General features: G+C 57.4%; 1 protein-coding gene across 1 annotated transcript; it reads left to right on the plus strand.

The window, feature by feature from the left end:
- Positions 1 to 3951: 3951 nt before the first annotated feature.
- Positions 3952 to 10117, plus strand: FURIN (furin, paired basic amino acid cleaving enzyme). The gene is made up of 15 exons (XM_007945141.2): positions 3952 to 4128; positions 4510 to 4608; positions 4725 to 4820; positions 5138 to 5266; positions 5360 to 5436; positions 5705 to 5793; positions 6320 to 6492; positions 7083 to 7295; positions 7700 to 7800; positions 7921 to 8024; positions 8110 to 8227; positions 8314 to 8493; positions 8888 to 9012; positions 9127 to 9237; positions 9528 to 10117. Exons 1-15 carry the CDS (start codon positions 3952 to 3954, stop codon positions 10115 to 10117), a joined length of 2382 nt encoding a protein of 793 aa, XP_007943332.1.
- The last annotated feature ends 2991 nt before the right edge of the window (positions 10118 to 13108 follow it).

The following is a 13108-nucleotide window of genomic DNA, read 5'->3' on the forward strand; positions in this document are numbered from 1 at the left end:
CCGCGCCGTGACGCTACTGCCGGGCGTGGGGACCACGCAGAGCCCAGGCCCCCGCCGCCGGGCTCTCGGCTCGGCCGAGCCGCCGCGGCGCTCGCCTGGAAAAGTTTCCCCGCCCGGGCTCCCTAGGGTAAGCAGCGAGGGCGCGGGGCCCAGGGGAGGCAGCGCGCCGGGGAGTCGGGCCCGGGGGAAGCCGGCTGGACCGGGCCGCTGTGCCGGAGGCGCGGGCTCCGCGGCCGAGCACCCCGGCGGCGGAGGGTTGGGGGCGCTGGCGCCGGGGCAGCTCTGACCCAGGTCCCCCTGGGGCCCGGCTGCCCGCCCGACCTTTCGGAACTGGCTTCGGGGCTGGCTCCGAGGGTGGAGTTGCGGGGAGCGGGAAGGGCGTCCCCAGCCCACCTGAGCGCGCCAGGCCCGTCTCGGCCCCCAGCCCCTGCCGGTACTTTTCCGCTTGGAGCCAGGGCGAGCCCTTTGACCTCAGGAAGCGCCTGCGAGGCCCCTGCTGGGGACGGGATGGGGTGAGCATTCCGGAGGCAGTGGGTGCTCCCGCCTCCCCGGCGTTTTCCCAGCCCGCCGCCGGTTCGCCCACTCCGCGGCCGGGGAGGGCCTGCGCTCCCGCCGGGGGAGGGGAGGAGGGGCTGTTTGCTAGACGGAGGGGCTTCTTCGCCGTTCGGGCCTCTGTTCCGCCGCGCACCTGTGCGGGGAGAGAACTCAGGTGCAGAGGCCGGCGGGAGCTGGGAGGCTGGGTCAGGTAGGTTCGCGATGGCCTGGCTAAGGCCCCTGCTGCCCCCGTGGGGTGGCTGGACCAAGGGGCGGCCTGCTTGCCAGACAGGTGTGACAGGCGTCATTTGTCTGGTCAATACTGGCTTTCTCACCATCCCTGACTCCCTTGCTCCTGGGGATTGCAGACCTTCAGCGAGTGGAGTGTGTTGGAATTCTCTCTTACTTTAAACCTAGTGAGAAAAGTGGTCTTGGGAAGTGCATGGGGCAACTACAGGTGATGTGGCCTAGTGAGGACTGCCGGGCTGCTAGCCAGGTGTGGACACAGCACAGGAGAGGGGCCAGGTCTGGTCCCATTTCAAGCCCCAGTTTGACCATTTCGTATATTGGATATCCACATAAGATTTGATTTTTTGAAAAAAGGATTCTGTGGCTTAAAAAAAAAAAAAAAAAAGTTTGAAAACCGATGGTTTAGCAGTTTTTACCACCAAGAAAACTGAGGCCCAGAGAGAGGAAGTGAGTTGCCTAAGATCACACAGCAAATGAGTGGTTGAGCAAGGAATGGAAGTCAATTTCAGGAGAGCCTCTCAGTACCTGTAACAGGACCTGACTTGGTATCTCTTTGCTGGAAAGAGAGACGGGATCGGGTTTCTCCAGGCAGCCCTCGAGTGGCCTGCACTGTGGCAGTGTCCACCAGACCCCCAGTGCCTGGGATTCAAGAGCCAGGCCTGGGAGAAGAGGCAGCTTGGGAGCTGGCCCTGCTCTGGAGTAGCTCTCTGTGGCAGGAGGCTGCCAGGGCAGGAGAAAAGGACTTTGCCCAAGAACGCAGCCAGGAGGAGCACTACAGTTCTCTCAGTGGCCATGGCCCCAAACCATTCCGGTGTGTGAGAGGGGATCGCGGAGGCTAGAGATCCTCCAACCTCCCTTCTGATTTCAGAGGAACAGGGACTCAGGGTGAGTCAGAGTCTGTGATGGGGGTGGGGAAAAGCTCATTCATTCATTGTTCTCAGCTCTGGATCTCTTTTTGGAGGGGGGGACTCCCTTCCTATGGGATGCTGAGGCAAGGCTGGCTGGGGGCTTGAGGGCTCTGTGGAAGACATATCTACCCCTCACCATGGCTTGAGACTCTGGGCAGAGGGAAGCAGGACTTCTTTCTTGGGGCATTGTTGGGTTTTGCCTGAAGCCTGATTTCTTTCCGGGTGCTCAAGGTCATTAAATAGTTGGTTAATCACCTTTAATGCCAGACAGCTGCTGCTTCATCCACATCACACCAGTACCTGGGCCACCCCCAGCCCCAGTCTTTATCTGGGGGCCTCAGCGGGGCTCACAACACTGGTCTGGTAGGGTTTTGCATGACCTCTGGACCCAAGAGGCAGCTGTTATGATAGCAAGGAGGGGAAAAGAGGCCCTTGTTCTTATTGGACTTTGCCCCCGGGGTGGGGGGAGGAAGGCCTACATCCTCTGTTAAATGAGGGCCTTCACCCCCTAGGCTGGGCATCTGGCTGCCTAGCCATTGCTCAGCCTGGCTTTTTGGAACTTGGCCACTCAAAGTCTCTTGGGGCTCTGGCTTTCAGGCCTGCCCTATGAAGTCTGCCCATCAGGATGAGGAGGAGCTACATTGTGGAGGCCTCCCACCATCAGCCGTTATGTTATTTTGGTCTAAACTGAAAATACTCCAGGAATTATGTTTGGAGTCCCCCCCAAACTATGGGGTGGGGTGGGGTGTGGGCAGTCAGGGCAGAAGTGCTGCTTCCCATGCTGCCAGGGAGACTCATTGTGGCAGAGAAGCCCCTGGAGAGTAAGGGGGTCTGAGTAGTGAGCCAGCCTGCCCAGCACCCCCAGGCCTTGGTGAGCTAGGGATAGTTTGATTTGGACAATGAGTGCAGAGTGGCCTCCTTTGGGGCTGGACCATGGGAGGGGTGGGGATACTCAGGGCCCCATGGTCAGGCACTCTGCAGAATAAGCCTGGCACTGAGATGGGATACCCTCAGTATTCTCCCCTAGGACCTTCCCCAGCTTCCCCCTACCCCTAGCTGCTTAGCTTCTGCTGGTTAGGGGCCCTATGTGGGAACAGTTATGTGGCCCCAGGCAGAGAGGTCCTGCTGTCTGTTTGCTGAAGGAGGAAAAACAACACTCGGACTATTGATTCAGCCTCACCTTGGTGCTCCTGGCTCAGCAGCCTGTGTTTGCCCTGGCTGCCCAGCTCAAGTTACGCAAGGCTGGTAGTTGTGGAGTGAGCAAGGGGGTGGCTGGGGGCCTCCAGGCCCAGGCCCAGGCCAAGCAGGGCTCATACAGCCCTATGCTCCACAGGAAACAGTGGAAAATGATCCAGGACCCGGACTTTCTTGCTTGTCTGGGCCACAGAGGGAAGTGAACCCACTTTGGCCTTCACCCTCAGAGCACAGCCCCAAAGCCCCTGTCCCAACGAACATCACCCACTCTTTCCTCCCAGGGGCTGTACACATAACTAACTCCCTGTGGCTAGACTGGCTTTGCCGAACCAGGAAACCCTAGTGAGTTATGTAGATGCCTCTTATTTGAAACAAATTTAAAAAGCTTACATTTTCTTTCTTTATAAAATATACCCAGGTAATTTAGAGAATATACAAGGACATGAAGAAAATAACAATCACTTGTATTCACAGCATCCTAAGAACCATTGTTAACATTTTAGCATGTGTCCTTCCAGATTTTGTTTCATGGTTATGTATAAATATACACATACAGTTTTTTAAAAAACAAAATCCAGATTGTATACATACTGTCTTGTAGCCCATCTTTTTTACTTTGATTATGACAAGCCTTTATTCAGTAGCTGTTTCTGATTTTGAATTACTCAAGTTTTCATACTCTTCATCCCATTTTTATATACGTGTGTAGAAAGGGGCTTAGTGTCTCTGTATGTATGCGGGTCTATCGGTCCATCTATCCAGCTGACCTTGGGAAGCTGGGTTTCTTTGGGGAGACTCTTATTTTCACCCCTCTTCTCCTCTTTCAGGTCTGGATTGAGCTGGAGAGGGCTTCTTTAGTGCCTAGCAGGGGAGCCTAGCTGACTCTCCCTCTCTCTCCCCACAGAGCTGGCAGCCGTCTTCCTCCCTCTGCAGCCCTGCCCGTCTTGGCCTCATGCCCCCACCAGCCAGCCCCGGGCCACAGGCAGTGAGCAGGCACGTGAGAGCCAAGGCCCTGTGACCAGGCCAAGGAGACAGGGGCTCCGGGGTCCCGGCCACCTGCCCTCCCATGGAGCTGAGGCCCTGGTTGCTATGGATGGTAGCAGCAGCAGGAACCTTGGTCCTGCTGGCAGCTGATGCCCGTGGCCAGAAAGTCTTCACCAATACGTGGGCTGTGCACATCCCTGGAGGCCTAGCTGTGGCTGACAACCTGGCACGCAAGCATGGGTTCCTCAACCTGGGCCAGGTAGGTGTTCTTACCTGGCCTGCTAGCCTAGGCGTGGGACATGGTGGGGGCAGGAGCAGTGAGAGCAAAGATTCTAGCACAGGGAGCAGGAGCTGTTGGGCTTGTCTCCATGGGGGTACCTGAGTAGTAGGATGGGAGCAGTGACTTATCCTGCCCTGGGGCTTTTAGCTTCACTTGCTCAGAGGCTTATCCCAGTGAGGGCGAGCCATTCCTCACTCCCCCTTAGGCCTCTGCATAGCTCTTGCCGGGTCCTAGGCAAGGAGCAGATGCCCCCCCACTACCGTTGTGAGCCTCCCCTCCCAGCCGTTGTCCACCCCCATCCCTGCCTCCCCGAGGACTGACAGATGGAAAGCCCAGTTCCATCTCCCTGCTCTGTTGCAGATCTTCGGCGACTATTACCACTTCTGGCATCGAGCGGTGACAAAGCGGTCCCTGTCGCCTCACCGCCTGCGGCACAGCCGGCTACAGAGAGAGCCTCAAGTGAGTGCAGCCCCAGCCCCCCTGCGGCCAGCCTCCTCCTCTCCTGCTCTCAGGAGCAGGCCTCTCATTCCTCCCCACTCCCTCGCCAATATTATCTCTGCCTCACTCCCTCATAGGTGCTATGGCTAGAGCAGCAGGTGGCAAAGCGACGGACCAAACGGGATGTGTACCAGGAGCCAACAGACCCCAAGTTTCCCCAGCAGTGGTACCTGGTATGACACCTCCCTGGGTCCCAAGTCTTCCTCCCCATCTGCACCCATCCACCTACAGTGGGGTCTTGGTGCAGAGACCAACTTTGGGGCCTCTGCCTATTCTTTCTCTTTCCTTCTGCTGGGCAACCTCTCTCCCTAGTCTGTCTGCTAAGCCTTGTGGGTCACCCTCCCAGAGCTCTTTACCCTTCTGCAGAATGCATACAACCGGTGGTGGCATTCCAGGCACAGGGACAGGTGGAGAAGGAAGTTTTGGGGTAACAAGGTGGATCAAGGCACCCCCAGACTCACATCTGAGGGGTTGGGGGGTGTCTCTGCAGTCTGGCACCACCCAGCGGGACCTGAACGTGAAGGAGGCCTGGGCTCAGGGCTACACAGGACATGGCATCGTGGTATCCATTCTGGATGATGGCATTGAGAAGAACCATCCAGACTTGGCAGGCAATTATGTGAGGAGGTGGGGGAGGAAGCAGCATGTCTGAGGGCTGTCCTATTCAGTCCTGGGGTCAGGCTGCTCCTGACTATGGCCATGTCCTTTCCAGGACCCTGGGGCCAGCTTTGATGTCAATGACCAGGACCCTGACCCCCAGCCTCGTTACACACAGATGAATGACAATAGGTGAGGAATAGCAGGTCCTTGGCCATTGTCCCCTTCTGTCTTCCACCAGGGAGGCAGGCTGAAGCCCAAGAGGCTTAAGTCTTTACAATAGTTCTAGGCCAGCAGGGGCTCTAAGGATAAGATGAATCAGAACAGAGAGGGCCACAGGCTGGGTGGAGAGGGTGTGGGTGGCTGTGGGTAGAGGGGATGCTGGTCCTTCCTGCTCCTCAGGCTGTGTCTGTCCGCCATGCTCTGTCCACCCTATTAATGCTTTCTCTTTGCCCGGCAGGCATGGCACACGGTGTGCCGGAGAGGTGGCCGCAGTGGCCAACAATGGCGTCTGTGGGGTAGGTGTGGCCTACAATGCCCGCATTGGAGGTGAGTAGGCATCTTAGCCACCCTGTCTTTGGGAGGGGCCCTTCAGGTGGATTTTTCTCTGCCCAAGTCCCATCTGGCCAATGTCAGACATTTTTCCACTATAGATCCCTTTGACCACATGGATATTCTGCTTAGAGATTCAAAGAGCTGGATTCAAAAAGGGGCCCTGTGCTGTGGGGCAGTGTGGTGTTCCTTAGCCAGGAATCTCCCTGAATCCTCACAGCCCACCCTAAGACCTACATGACATGCTCCTTTGAGAACCCAGAGACTCATTCTTATTCAGGATATGTGAATGTGGAGTAGGGTTATCCTCCTCTTTTCCCCTCTCTGAGTCTTGTTTCTAAAAGACAGAGGCAGGCAGGTTGTTAGGAGGACTAGGGTTTCCAAACAGCCTTAGATGACCCAGTGACAGCCTGTATCCTCCCCAGCCCATCCTCGGGGGCTACAGAGCTGGGGGTGCATTAGGACGTACCCTTGGCAGCTGGACCCATGCAGCATCCCTCTCCCTGCCCCCCTCTGTGGCCAGGGGTACGCATGCTGGATGGTGAGGTGACAGATGCAGTGGAAGCACGCTCGCTGGGCCTGAACCCCAACCACATCCACATCTACAGCGCCAGCTGGGGCCCCGAGGATGACGGCAAGACAGTGGATGGGCCGGCCCGCCTCGCTGAGGAGGCTTTCTTCCGAGGGGTCAGCCAGGTGAGGGGCAGAGCCCTGCCAGCTCTGGAAACTGAGACTGAAGCTGCCTCCCACCCTCTGGGGCCGTACTGTCTTTTCTATGGCTCTCCTTCTCGCATGTTTTGTTGTTGTTGTTGTTGCTGTTGTTGTTATGTGCCATTGAGTCGGACCAGACTCATAGCGACCCCTCCTTGGGTTTCCGAGGCAGTGCCACTACAGGAGTAGATTGCCCAGTCGTCTTTGCGAGGAGTGGCTGGTGGTGTTTTTGTTACTGTTTTATTTATTCTTGTATTTAATTTTAATTGTACACAAAGCATGTTTATTACAACATTAAGGGACTAGAAGGACAGATAAAAAAGAGAAAAGTAAATAAAAACCACTCCTCTGGAGATCACCACTCTGAGGATTTTGGTGGTGTTCTCAGTCTGTTGTTTTTTTTTTCCCCCTGTGCACAGAGAAGCATTTGCATATGTATCTGATCTACCCTGGCTCTCAGGGTACTAAGGGGTAGACAGAGGGTCCCCAGAGAATGAGGGTCCATCCTTTTTACTCACTAGCAGCATCTCACGCCAGACCTTATTCCCTAGTAATCCAGCTCTCTCTGTCCACAGGGCCGCGGGGGGCTAGGCTCCATCTTTGTCTGGGCCTCAGGGAATGGAGGCCGGGAACACGACAGCTGCAACTGCGATGGCTACACCAATAGCATCTACACATTGTCCATCAGCAGCGCCACGCAGTTCGGCAACGTGCCCTGGTACAGTGAAGCTTGCTCATCCACACTGGCCACGACCTACAGCAGTGGCAACCAAAATGAGAAGCAGATCGTGAGTCTGGTCCCAGGCTGGGGCTGGGGATGTGGGGCTGCTTGCTGGGCCCCCTTCCGGACCCCATGTGGCTGAATGGTGGCACAGGCATCATGGAATGTGACTAGAGAGCTCTCTAAGACTCTAGGAACCACAGCCCTGTGTGTAAAGCCCCAGAGATGTGTAGACGCTTCCTAAAAGCATGTATTGCTCTCCATGATCTCCAGCCTCTACTTGTTCCTTGGCAAACTGTAGGCTACAAAAGGCCTATCCACAGTACATTTATAAGGTGGCTGCTGGAATCCACGTGTCTTAGCCCTGGCTTGCTGCACCATCTGAGGGCCTCCTAGGCAATGGGAGGCCAAAAGGTGGCCCCCCTGCTCCTGTCATCCTTTTAGATCCCAACACCATTGTCCCCCTGATAGGTAACCACTGACTTGCGGCAGAAGTGCACAGAGTCACACACAGGCACCTCGGCCTCAGCCCCCTTGGCAGCTGGCATCATCGCTCTCACCCTGGAGGCCAAGTATGTGCATGGGGGCTGAGTGGCAACTGTCCCCACCATCACTTTCTGCCAGGCAGCCCTTAGTTTCCAGCTTCTCTCCCAGAAGACTGAGCCCCGGCCTCTCCCTCCCTTCCTCTGCAGTAAGAACCTTACCTGGAGGGACATGCAGCACCTGGTGGTACAGACCTCGAAGCCAGCCCACCTCAATGCTAACGACTGGACCACCAATGGTGTAGGCCGGAAAGGTGAGCAGGGTGCTCCAGTGGGCTGGGCTTGGGGCAGGCAGAGTCACTCTGCCTCCCAGCTGACCTAGTCTTCCTTGCCCTGTAGTGAGCCACTCCTATGGCTATGGGCTATTGGACGCAGGTGCCATGGTGGCCCTAGCCCAGAACTGGACAACGGTGGCCCCCCAGCGGAAGTGCATCATCGACATCCTCACCGAACCCAAGTGCGCGCTAGACCCAAACTGGGAGGGGGAGAGTGGGGCCTGAGGGCTTCAGGGGGTGACAGACCGTCATGGTGCTCTCTGCACAGGGACATCGGGAAGCGCCTAGAGGTGCGGAAGACTGTGACTGCATGCCTCGGGGAGTCCAACCACATCACCCGGCTGGAGCATGCTCAGGCACGCCTCACCTTGTCCTACAATCGCCGTGGTGACCTGGCCATTCACCTGGTCAGCCCCATGGGCACCCGCTCCACCCTACTGGCCGCCAGGTGCCTGCCCTACCCTTGCCCCACCTGGTCCAGCTTTTCTGCTTCCCATACCCTGCAAGCATTCATTCATTCACTCTTACACACCTTGCTGCTTAGTGCCACTCAGTCCTAATGGTCATCAGAATCCTCCTTAGTAGGGTGATAGCTTTATCTTGGGGGACTATCCCATTTGCAGGAGTTCCTCCCAACAGGGTACCTTCCCTTGTGTGGTGCCCTCACACATTTCCAGAATCCCCTGGTTGGGAAATAGAGCCAAGCTAGCAGGCATTTCCAGCCCAGCAGGATGAGTGCTGCACTGGGGGAGGGTATATGGTCCATATATTATAGGTGTGGTACAGCCTGGCCTGGGCACCCCTGAGGCCTCAGACAGCTGAGTGCACCTTCCTCCCTCCAGGCCACACGACTACTCAGCAGATGGGTTTAATGACTGGGCCTTCATGACAACCCATTCCTGGGATGAAAACCCATCTGGCGAATGGGTCCTGGAGATTGAAAATACCAGTGAAGCCAACAACTATGGTATTGGGAGCCTTTAAGGGGTGGAGGAGGGGGCAAGAAGGCAAATTTTTGGACCTCAGCTGCTAGGCAGGGTGACAGTGCCCTCTAACTCTTGCCTCGCCATCCCACAAATAGGGACGTTGACCAAATTCACCCTTGTGCTGCACGGCACAGCCCCAGAGGGGCTGTCCACACCTCCTGAGAACAGCGGCTGCAAGACCCTCACATCCAGCCAGGCCTGTGTGGGTCAGTAGCGGGTGTTGGTGGTGTTTTGGGGTGTGAGGGTGGAGGGCAGAGGGTGTCTATCCTAAAGACCAGCTCTAGGAGGAAAAAAGGATTTGAAGAGACCAGGGGTTCCTAGAGCCCTTGGGACAACCATAGATCTGGCACTGGTGGCTCCTGAGGATAGCGGGGACTGTGTTTGAAGTTGCAAGTCCATGGGTCTTCCATGGTCCTGGGCTGAGGGTTCACACAGGCCTAGGCACCTGTGAACATGGTCAGCTTAGCTGACCCCCTACCCATCTTCTCTCTGGCAGTGTGTGAGGAAGGCTTCTCCCTGCACCAGAAGACCTGTGTCCAGCACTGCCCACCAGGCTTCACCCCTCAAGTCCTCAATACACACTATAGCACGGAAAACGATGTGGAGACTATCCAAGCCAGTGTCTGCACCCCTTGCCACCCCTCATGTGCCACGTGCCAGGGACTGGCCCCCACAGACTGCCTCAGCTGCCCAAGTCACGCCTCCTTGGACCTTGTGACTCAGACATGCTCCCGGCAAAGCCAAAGCAGCCGTGAGTCACCACTGCAGCAGCAACCACCACAACCACACCAGGAGGTGGAGACAGAGCCTAGGCGGGCAGGGCTGCTGCCCTCTCACCTGCCTGAGGTGGTGGCTGGTCTTGGCTGCGCCTTCATCGTGCTAGTCTTTGTCACTGTCTTCCTGGTCCTACAGCTGCGCTCAGGCTTCAGCTTCCGGGGGATGAAGGTGTACACCATGGACCGGGGCCTCATCTCTTACAAGGGGCTGCCTCCCGAAGCCTGGCAGGAGGAGTGCCCATCTGACTCAGAAGAGGATGAGGGCCGGGGCGAGAGGACCGCCTTTATCAAAGACCAGAGCGCCCTTTGACAAGCGCCTGCTGCCCGCCCCTCAAGCCGATCCCCTCCTTGGGCACTTTTTAATTCACCAAAGTATTTTTTTATCTTGGGACTGGGTTTGGACCCCAGCTGGGAGGCAAGAGGGGCAGAGACTGCTTCCCATGCTACCCTTGGGCCCACCTGGCTGCTTGAGGGGCAGGGTAGGGCCTCACCCCACCCTCAGCAGCCCTCCATGTGGAAAAAGGAGTGAAATGTGTGGGGCAGCGTCCAGACCAGCCAGTGTTCTTTATGGATGAAGAGGGACAGCCCTTCCTTTTCAGGATTCCTGGCCCAGGCTGTAGCTCTTGCCTCTTTCCTGTCCCTCTAAAGCAATAATGGTTCCCATCTAGGCAACAGGGAGGTAGGCCTAGGGGATATTTGAAGGAGAAGGCCACCTCTCTAAGGGCTTCTGCATACCAACCCTGTCCCCACTCTAGTGAGCCCTGGGGTGGAAGTGGTGATCATAGGAAGGGACCAAGGCAGGTAGGTGCTGCCAGGGCATGTATGGGCCCCAGTGCCCGCTCTGCACCTTGTGCCTCCACGTAGGTGGCTGTCAGGCTAAGCAGGGCTGGCCCAGTCAAGACTGATGCTCAGGCTGAGCCCTGTGCTGGTGTCCTGACCGTCCCTCTCTCCCACCTTCCCCTCCTGCCAGGGCCCAAGTCCTTGTTTTCTGAGCCCGGGGCTGCCTGGGCTGTTGGCACTCACAGTCCTGGAGCCCCTGGATGGGTGGTGGGGAGGGACGGTGGCCAAGCCGGCCTCTCCTGTCTCCCACCCGATGCTGCTTTCCCCTGTGGGGATCTCAGGGGCTGTTTGAGGATATATTTTCACTCTGTGATGATTTCACTTTAGATGCTGATTTTTTTTTTTTTTTTTGTATTTTTTTAATGGTGGTAGCAGCTGGACCACCCACCTTCCCACACCTACTGTCCCCCCTGCTGATCCACCAGCTGCCCCAGCCTGAGGTGGGGGGGGGCTGACGCATGTTGCCGAGGAGTAGCTGAGCCCCAAGTCATGAAGAGGCAGGCAGGCCAGGTGGGCCTTAGGAAAGGGGTTCATGGTGGGGGGGGCAGGCTGTCATCTGTGTTTCAAGTGGGGCTCATTGTGCCAAGGGCTAATGGGTCACTGGTTCTCCAAATCCAGGAGTGGGTGGGTGGTGGCACTGAGGCCCCTCCATACTGTGCCCTGATGGAGAAAGCATTGACCTGTTGTGCCTCCCAAGCCCCCACTCTTCTGACGTGCCTTTTGCACCCCTCCATTAGGACAATCAGTCCCCTCCCATATGGGAGCCCCCTTTCCTTTCCCCTAGCCCCTCCTGGCACTCAGCCACCTGCCCATGGGTGCCCCCTTCTATTTCACCACCCCACCCTTGTGGCCAGCCCGGCTGGTTTTGTAAGATACTGGGTTGGTACACAGTGATTTTTTTTTTTTCTTGTAATTTAAAACAGGCCCAGCATTGTTGGTTCTATTTAATGGACACGAGATAATGTTAGAGGTTTTAAAGTGATTAAATGTGCAGACTATGCAAACCAGACCTGGCCTCCAGTGTGGTGATACTGATCTTCCCAGGACCCCTGACTGTATCTTGGCTGGGGAGAGGGGTGGGGAATGTGCATGAGTTAGATGCCCATATTGTGGCTGCCTGCTTTTTGGTTGGCTCAAGTCAGGAAGCTACAGTACCCTCTAAGTGGCTTCAGGTCCTCCTGCAGGAGCAGATGAACCAAAAAGATGTAGAAGGAGATGGCAGTTGGAGACAAGGGGAGGTGGGGGCAAGTGAGCCCGCTGAGCCTCAGGAGCTAAGCATTTCCAATGTCCTGATTTCCAGCAGGATGGGGAGGTGAATAGCTCCCTCTCATGGACCTGTGTCAATATCTTCCTCAGCTGGAGTGACCTGGCCACCAGCTGTAGGGCTGAGGCCTTCAGTGGGGCAGGATGCCTCTATGGGGCCTGACTGAACCAAAACAGGTTTTGGTGGAGAGAGCCAAGTCTCTGGTCCTGAGCTCAGAGATCTGAGGGTCTCCACTTCTGTATGAAGCACAGGAAACTCCATACCTCTCACTTCCCAGCCCCTGCCCCTTGCCTCCACTTAGTTTCCCTTAGGACCTGAGCCCCTGCCAGGGGGTAGGTGGGTGAGGATGGTGCCAACAGGACCTGTGCCTAAGAAGCAGGCCTCTCCTGGGAATATCTACTTGGCAATTTTATTCAACTAGAAGCTGGCGCCTGAATTTTCCTTAGGGAATCCAGTGGGGTGGGGAAGGCCTAGGCCAGGTTTTCCCCTTCCTCTTCTAGGGCCGCCCTGGCCTAGTGCTAGAGCTGCCTGCCTGCCTCCAGTCCCTCAACACCAGGGGCTCTTCTGGGCTCAACGCCCAACTGGGGCCTTGTCCTGTGCCCGACTACCCCCACCCACCCAACCACCACCGCACCGTTGGGCCACTTCTCTGTACTCCGAGGCGCTACCCGGGAAGGCCACTCTCCCACACGACCATTCTTTCCTGGCCCCCTCCTCCCTTCCGTTTCCGCGGCCCCGCGGATGGCCGGAGGTTGCGGCCCGGCGCTGGGCACGGTCCCGCTCCTGCCCGCCCCTTCCCCTCGGCGGGCCCGCCCCAGGGCCTGGGCCAACTGAAACCGCTGGAGGAGGAAGCGCGGAATCAGGAACTGGCCAGGGGTCGGCGCGGGGCCTGAGTTGGTCCGCGGCGGCCCCAGGAGCAGCTGCCCGCGCGGGTAACTCTGGCCTGGCGGTCCGGGAGGGAGGCGGCGCGCGGGGAGCGGGGAGGCGGGCAGGGGGCGGTGGGCGCCCCTGGACCCGGCCGGGGCCCCGGCGGGGGAAGGAGCATGCAGAAGGGCGGGGTGGCCGGCAGGGCTCGGGCAGCGGCTGCTTCTGCGAGCGCCAGTACTGGCTTAGCCCTTCCGAAGGCTTGGACATGCACGCCCCTGTAATGGGTGCTGAGTGGAAGGGCCCTGGGAAGGGAGGCTTCTGACTGGTTCC

This window comes from Orycteropus afer, unplaced genomic scaffold, assembly GCF_000298275.1.
Source record: "Orycteropus afer afer isolate SDZICR_OR568_19922 unplaced genomic scaffold, OryAfe1.0 scaffold00132, whole genome shotgun sequence".
Taxonomy (NCBI): Eukaryota; Metazoa; Chordata; class Mammalia; order Tubulidentata; family Orycteropodidae; genus Orycteropus; species Orycteropus afer.

What these genes read in the sequence shown, in the direction of transcription:
- FURIN (XM_007945141.2), top strand. Translation starts at nt 3,952, where the DNA reads ATGGAGCTGAGGCCCTGGTTGCTATGGATGGTAGCAGCAGCAGGAACC. An exon ending in CAATGGTGTAGGCCGGAAAG is followed by an intron (nt 8,025 to 8,109) that starts GTGAGCAGGGTG and finishes CTTGCCCTGTAG; the next exon opens with TGAGCCACTCCTATGGCTAT. An exon ending in CAGTGAAGCCAACAACTATG is followed by an intron (nt 9,013 to 9,126) that starts GTATTGGGAGCC and finishes TCCCACAAATAG; the next exon opens with GGACGTTGACCAAATTCACC.